General features: G+C 43.6%; 1 protein-coding gene across 1 annotated transcript; it reads right to left on the reverse strand.

Moving 5' to 3' along the window:
- Nucleotides 1-4,340: 4,340 nt before the first annotated feature.
- LOC114184516 lies at nt 4,341-5,600 on the reverse strand. The gene is made up of 2 exons (XM_028071824.1): nt 5,128-5,600; nt 4,341-5,070 (listed from the first exon to the last, which is right to left on the reverse strand). Exons 1-2 carry the CDS (start codon nt 5,598-5,600, stop codon nt 4,341-4,343), a joined length of 1,203 nt encoding a protein of 400 aa, XP_027927625.1.
- Between the last annotated feature and the right edge of the window lie 3,079 nt (nt 5,601-8,679).

Raw genomic sequence — 8,679 nt, forward strand, 5'->3', positions numbered from 1 at the left:
ATATGCCTAGATGTCCAAAATTTAACTTATGCTCCACAGTTAATATCATACAATGTATCACACACAATTCACTGCCCTGTTTCCTTTGACTTTATAACCTCAATTCGCACATACCATGAACCATAACAATTAACTTTTGATTCTACCCATTCCAACAATCCAACTCTATTCAAGACAAATTAGAAGAGTATTCCCATGCACCACCAGACCCCAATTCTACAAGATTACACTTTCAATGCATAAAATCAACATCAGAAGTTTGAATGCCACTGCATCAGACGCGAATCAATCAGAAAACACTAGCACAGTTGCGCCGCCTGGCGGATATTAATCCCTGCTAGGCGGTTCAATCAACCAGAAACCAGAACCAAGCACAAATCAATGAACCGCCTGGTGGCACATGCATACCCGCCAAGCGATTTCTGGGCAGAATCCCAGAAAACACGAAAACAACATATACCAGATGAAGGATTCATACACTTATGATCATACAACACATAATATGATGAATACGATCAAAACCAACGAAAACAACTCCCCTTACCTCTAATCCTCGCTCCAAATTCGGATTGAACGTGACTTTAACCCAAAAAAACCACCCTTGTCCTTTGCTTGCACTCTAACAATGATTTGCACTCAAACTCCTTGCTCTACACCGTGCTAATTGCCTTAGAAAACCTCTGCCCAAACCCTCACACTCAACTCTCAGCCTCTTTCCTCTAATCTCTTTTCCTCTCTGACAATTACTCTCTCCTAATTACCCTTTAGTGCCTTAAACGAATTTTAATAATAAAAAAAATAGATTAAGGCTAATCAATGTTTAATTATCCAACTGTTTTCCAGCCCTTAGGTTACCTCTCTATGGGCTGCTAGGTTTCTAACCCTTTCACATTCATGCCAAAGGAAAAATTGGCAAAAAGAGAAATTATTTAGTTCTCAACAAGGCTTGAACTCACAATCCTACCATCACAAAGCAAGTGTGATAATTCCTTAGATTTTAAGGTTATGCGATCACATCACTCTTTAAAATATATAACTTAAAAATTCATAATTAAATACACACAAATGGCACACACAAGACTCGAACCCAAGTCCTCACACACAATCAAGTACTCTCAACCACTTAAGCTAGTACTTTTCCATGTCACAGCTATCTGCATTAAATACTTTAAACGCTTCTCTTACCCGCATTTATTAAATAATTATTTAATTTTTCTCGGATCTTACATTACCCCCACCTTTAAAGTTTTTTGTCCTCGAAAATAAGACTTACCAGGAAATAAGTGCGGATAAGACTGCCGCATGCGATTCTCCGTCTCCCATGTCATCTCCTGAGTAGTCTCATCCCATAGCACTTTCACGGTCCTGATCTCCTTCCCTCGCAGCTTTTTCACTTGCGAGTCTAGCATTCGCACCGGTCCAGTGTTCACCGTCAAATCCTACCTGATCTGAATATCGTCTGACTCCAGGACGTGAGATGGATCTGCAATATATTTCCTCAACTGAGATACATGAAACACATTGTGCAGATTCGCCAAGTGTGGTGGAAGAGCGATCTCATAAGCTGTAGCGCCAATTCTCCTCAGAATCTCATAAGGCCCAACAAACCTCATAGTTAACTTCCTTGATTTGATGGCCCTCCCAATACCTGTCGTCGGGGTCACTCTGAGGAATACATGATCCCCAGCCTCGAACTCTAGAGGTCGCCTCCTCTTATCCGCGTATGACTTCTGTCTACTCTGAGTGGCCCTCATTCTCTCCTGAATCACTCTAACCTTCTCAGAAGTCTGTTGTAAAAATTCGGGACCCAACACCAACGATTCCCCATCCTGATTCCAACACAACGGTTTCCTACACCGTCGTCCATACAACGCTTCATAAGGAGCCATACCAATACTGGAGTGATAGCTATTGTTGTATGTGAACTCCACTAATGGAAGCATCTCACTCCAACTTCCCATATGATCCAGCACACAAGCCCTCAAAAGATCTTCCAATGACTGGATTGTACGCTCCGACTGCCCATCGGTCTGTGGATGTTATGCAAAACTCATCCTCAACTGAGTCCCCAACGCTGCGTGTAGAGACTGCGAAAAGCGAGACATGAATCTCGGGTCTCTGTCTGACACTATACTAGCAGGCACACCATGTAACCTGACGACTTCACGCACATATAACTCGACCAATTTGTCCAATGACCACTTCTGATTAATGGCAAGGAAATGGGCACACTTGGTCAACCTGTCCACTATTACCCATATTGAATCATGCCCTTTAATCGACCTCGGCAAATGAGTTACGAAGTCCATGGCAATACTATCCCATTTCCACTGGGGAATATCCAACGACTCTAAGGTACCCCCTGGTCGTTGATGTTCAATCTTAGACTTTTGGCACACGAGGCACGATGCTACAAAATCAGCGATATCGATTTTCATCCCATTCCACCAAAAGGACTGTTTCAGATCCTGATACATCTTAGTCATGCCTGGGTGTATGCTAAGACGATTTTTATGCCCCTCCTCCATTATCTGTTTCCTCAATCTCCAATTTCCAGACACATAAACCCTATCTCTGAATCACAAGATACCATTTGACCCGATCCGGTAATCCTTCCCTTCCTCAGTCCCTATCCAACTCACAATTTGTTGTAACTTAGCATCATTCTTCTGTTGATCACGGATGGTCTCTAACACATCACTAGTCAGTGTAAGAACACTACATCTAATGGAATCCTCACTCAGCTGCATACCCAAATTCATATCCCTGAGCTTCTCGATTAACTCCAACTCCTTCACCATCATAGCTGAGATATGCATCCTTTTCCGACTCAAGGCATCCGCAACAACATTAGCTTTACCAGGGTGGTAAAGCAACTCGAAATCATAATCCTTGAGAAACTCCATCCAGCGCCGCTGTCTCATATTTAGCTCCTTCTGATCGAACAGATATTTCAGGCTTTTATGATCACTGAAAACCTAAAATTGGGAGCCATACAAATAGTGCCTCCACGTCTTAAGGGCAAACACTACAGTGGCCAGCTCCAAATCGTGGGTAGGGTAGTTCTTTTCGTGCACCTTTAACTGTCTAGAAGCATAGGCTACCAGCCTCTTCTCCTGCATTAGTACACAACCCAAACCCTGGTAGGATGCATCGCAGTATACCTCAAACATCTTATTGGTATCTGGAATAATAAGAATCGGAGCTGTAGTCAACCTCCTCTTCTTCTCCTCGAAACATTTCTCGCATTTATCCGTCCAGGAGAAGGGTTGATCCTTTCTAGTGAGTTGAGTCAATGGACTCACCATTTTAGAAAACCCTTCTACAAACCTCCTGTAGTACCCAGCCAACCCCAAGAAGCTTCTGACTTCTGTTACTGTCGGAGGTCTTTCCCATTTCAGCACCATCTCAACCTTGCTCGGGTCTACTGCTATACCATGCGAAGAGATCACATGCCCAAGAAACTGTACCTCGTCAAACCAAAATTCACATTTGGACAATTTACCGTACAACTGATGGTCTCTCAACACCTCCAACACAATTCTCAAGTGACCTGCATGTTCCTCCTTATTCTTACAGTAGATGAGGATGCCATCTATAAACACCACCACAAATTTATCCAAATAGGGCCGGAAAATTCGGTTCATGTAATCCATAAAGACAGCTGGAGCATTGGTCACTCCGAATGGCATCACAACATATTCATAATGTCCATATCTCGATCTGAAAGCTGTCTTCTGGACATCCTCTGACTTGACTAAGATCTGATGGTAACCCGACCTTAAGTCAATCTTAGAGAACACACCTGCCCCTCTCAACTGATCCAGCAGATCATCAATCCTCGGCAGCGGGTATTTATTCTTTATCGTCAATTTATTCAACTGCCGATAATCGACGCACAGCCGAGAACTACCATCCTTCTGCTTTACTAGTAACATCGGGGCTCCCCACGGTGAAGCGCTTGGCCTGATGAATCTCTTTTCTAGCAAGTCTTCGATCTGTTTCTTCAACTCTGCTAGTTTTGTCGGTGCCATTCTGTACGATGCTGCGGACACTGGAACCACTCCAGGGATTAGATCAATTGAGAAATCTATATCCCTGTTGGGTGGTAGCTCAGGTATCTCATATGGGAAGATGTCGGCGTATTCGTCCACCACAGGTATTTTACTGATCTGCTCTTCGGTACTCATCTTCTTCTCTTGATTTACTATCACAAAGCAAGTGGATCGTTGCTTCATCTCCTTTTATGCCTTTCTCGACGTCACCAACTCTATTCCCTCGGTTTTTGGGAACACAATTATGCGCTGTCCACAATCAAGCATCACATGGTTGATAGACAGTCAGTCCATTCCCAATATGACCTCCAATCCCTCCAAGGGCAAGCAAACTAGGTTTACCTTGAAGCGTCTGCCCTCTACTTCCATCAAGCATCTAACATAGGCTAAATTTGTTGAAACCTGCCTAGACGCCGGTGTCGAGACTATCAACTCGCATCCTAGGTCACGAGTAGACAACCCCAGTTTCTCCACACAATCGTGAGATATGAAGGAGTGCGAAGCTCCTGAATCAAACAACACTAACACACTATTACAAAAAAGCAAACAATGGTCCAGAATCAGGTAACCTGACCGGGTGGCCTCGGTGCTGGTGATGGCAAAAACCCGGCCCGCTGCTCTCGGTCTGTCAGATGAAGATGGCGGAGTTCGCGCTACTAAAGTAGTCTTCCTATTGGGACATTTGTTGGCAAAATGTCCTGGTTGGTCACAGGCATAGCATTTGCGAGTGCTCATACTGCTACCTCCACTACTAGTTGGTCTAGTGCAGTCTCTCCGCAGGTGTTCTCCTCCACAGTTGTAACACCTCAGTTTTTGTGAAGATGAAGTTGGTATACTATAGGGCTTTTTGTGTTGTCTGCCCTCAGTACCGCTCTTCTGGGTTCGTTTGACCTGGCTGGGTCTCATCTCCAGTTGCTCAACACTCTTGGCTTGCTCCACCAAGATCGAAAACTCCCGTACCCTCAATGGTACGATAAAACGCCTCAGCTCATGTTTGAGGCCGCCCTCTAACTTCCTACAGCGCCATTCCTCCGTCACTACCTGTGAATAGAATCTCGAGAGGTACTAAAACCTCTCCTCATAAGCCTGCACGGACAAATTCCCCTGCTGCAGGGTGAGAAACTCCGCCTCGTGCTCATGTTTAGCGCTGTCAGGGAAGTATTTCTCCAGGAACCTCGTCCTGAAGCTGGTCCATGTCACCTCTTCCTCCCAGTTCTGCATCTGTTGCTGCATGCCCATCCACCAATATTCGGCCTCAGTCACCAACAGTAAAGTGGCAAAAATAAGCTTTTGGGCCTCTGTGCACTCAATCACCCGGAATATCATCTCACACTCTCGTAGCCACGCGTCAGCCTCATCTAGGGTGGCCTTCCCAGTGAATTTTGCCAGCTTATGACGCATGAAATATTCCATGGTCACAGGTCTCACAGGAGGGATCATGGCTCTCGGTGGTGCTGCCACAGGTTGCATCGCATCCACCATCCTGTGGATTGCGTTAACAATCTCATCAGCCCCAACGGTATTTCTACGCCTCCTGTTTGCCATTGCCTGTGCACGCCACATATTTCAGCTGTTAAAATCAAACAGCTAATGATTAAAACACACACTATCAAGCTGTAATAATCAATACACATCATCCAATTTCACACAACAAACGTCAACTCACTCTCCAATTTTCCAAAAAAAATAAAAAACGTTTGCTCTGATACCAAATGTAACATCCCTAAGGAATATTACTTAAAATAAATAATAAAAGAAATAAATTATATCAAAAGTCGCATTAATAATACTCCCAACGCAGGAAAAATTAAATTTATGAAAACCATGCGCCAAAACTTATAACATAAATAATAAAGTGTTACAAGTTCCCAAAATTCATGTTCATAAATAAAAACATAATCAAATACATGTGAGAAAAATCCTAGCTCTAATCCCAAAGCTAACTCTCACTCTGTTGTCTGGACATCCTCAACGCCACCTTTATCAACATCTGCTCCTGTGTAACGAATCACACGATCATCAGCACACACAAACAGAAAGGGTGAGCTGAGAAAATAAAATAATAGATGTACAACATGTAAGATAAATCATACGCCCATCTTATTCATTCTACATAGTTCTTGGCCAAGACCTTAACCCCAAGGCTTTATAGCCTTTAAATCACACAACTGGTTAGCCTTGGACTCGAGAATATGATGCTCACACGAACTTGCCCGCTCGTGGTCCTGCCTCTATGAACCTCTCCGCTCGTAGTCCTGCTCTACGAACCTCCCCGCTCGTAGTTCTACTCTACGAACCTGACCACCCGTAGTCCAACACATGTGATCCACCAGCCCCGTACCTCCCCGCACGTGGCATCTCTCAACCGTGAGCACGAAACATATGAACCTACCTCGCTCGTATCCCCACGTGAGAGTAACTGGATATGAACCTCCTCGCTCATATCATCACATGTTAACCACCATCCATAAACCTACCCGCTCATGGCACAGCATCTCCCGATCCAAGTATAGTATCAGTGCTCAAACAACACACAAAAACGAAACAGGAACAACAACATTTCGCTTGGCCCAACACACACGCCGCTAGGCGAAATTGTTCCAGACCGCCTGGCGGTACCACCTCACCGCTAGGCGCCAGTGCCCTTTCTAGTGCCACTGGTTTCCCGTCACTGCCTGGCGATGCACACATTGCCGCCAGGCGCCATGCCGTGCAGAAGTCCCTCCAATGATTTCTATCGCCTGACGGTACTAGTGGACCGCCAGGTGCCATACCAGTAACCCCCTGCTACTTGTATTGGCACTCGATTTGGTTAGTTTTTGCAACTCTAGAACACTCTAGGATAGATTTTACTCCTGTTTCATCCGAGTTTTGGTTAGTTTCCAGCCCTATACCTTCCCAGGTATCACTTTTGTACCTAAGCCAGACACATTTAGGTACTCTCTTTCCTCCCTCTAACAACGTTAATCATCACACCATTACCAAGGCACTCCGTTTCCCAGCACAATACCACAGGTCAGATCACTCATCCTCTCATCATACTCACGTCACACTACACTGCCATAAATCTTGTCTTACACAATATTGCACAATCACATATCTTATATTTAAGCTTCCAAGTCACTAAAGACACTTCAATCCCATAATTCATAATCACAGGCATATAACAGCAAAGAGACACAATACTAGGCTTTCAAAATCTGAACCAGTAACTAATGTTACCCTATTCTCTCCTTCTCCTTAACACGTCTATCAACAACCCATCACGTAGTCATACCATCAACCCCCTTCCCAACCTTATACTTACTTACTTAAATATATGATTCAGCACTATGTCCTTCTCCCATTTCTAACAACACCCATAACTTCTTGCATATAACCAGCCCCGAAACCACAACTGTGATACCACTATCCCCGTCGCCGCCTGGTGGCAGGCTAGACACTGCCGGGCGGTGTATCAAAAATCAGAAATCGTTCAGGTTGCTGAACCCGTGATATGCCCAGATGTCCAGAATTTAACTTATGCTCCACATTTAATATCATATGATGTATCACACATAATTCACTGCCCTGTTTCCTTTGACATTATAACCTCAATTCGTACATACCATGAACCCTAACAATTAACTTATGATTCTACCCATTCCAACAATCAAACTCTATTCAAGACAAATTAGAAGAGTATTCCCATGCACCACCAAACCCCAATTCTACAAGATTACACTTTTAATGCACAAAATCAATATCAGAAGTCTGAATGCCACTGCATCAGACGCGAATCAATCAGAAACTGCTAGCATAGTTGGGACGTCTAGCGGATGTTAATCCCTGCCAGGCGGTTCAATCAACTAGAAACCAGAACCAAGCACAAATCAATGAACCGCCTGGCGGCACATGCATACCCGCTAGGCGGTTTCTGGGCAGAATCCTAGAAAACGCGAAAATAGCACATACCAGATGAAGGATTCATACACTTATGATCATACAACACATAATATGATGAATACGATCAAAACCAACGAAAACAACTCCCCTTACCTTTGATCCTCGCTCCAAATTCGGATTGAACGTGACTTTAACCCAAAAAAACCATCATTGTCCTTTGCTTACACTCTAACAATGATGTTCACTCCAACTCCTTGCTCTACACCGTGCCAATTGCCTCAGAAAACCTCTGCCCAAACCCTCACACTAAACTCTCAGCCTCTTTCCTCTAATCTCATTTCCTCTCTCACAATTACTCTCTCCTAATTACCCTTTAGTCCCCTAAACGAATTTTAATAATAAAAAAATAGATTAAGGCTAATCAATGTTTAATTATCCAACTGTTTTCCAGCCCTTAGGTTACCTCTCTATGGGCTGCTAGGTTTCTAACCCTTTCACATTCATGCCAAAGGAAAAATTGGCAAAAAGAGAAATTATTTAGTTCTCAACAAGGCTTGAACTCACAATCCTACCATCACAAAGCAAGTGCGCAACCAATTCAACCAAATCACAATTGTGATAATTCCTTAGATTTTAAGGTTATGCGATCACATCACTCTTTAAAATATATAACTTAAAAATTCATAATTAAATACACACAAATGGAACACATAGGACTGAAACCCAAGTCCTCACACAC

The sequence above is a fragment of the Vigna unguiculata genome, chromosome 5, assembly GCF_004118075.2.
Source record: "Vigna unguiculata cultivar IT97K-499-35 chromosome 5, ASM411807v1, whole genome shotgun sequence".
NCBI classification, from domain to species: domain Eukaryota; kingdom Viridiplantae; phylum Streptophyta; class Magnoliopsida; order Fabales; family Fabaceae; genus Vigna; species Vigna unguiculata.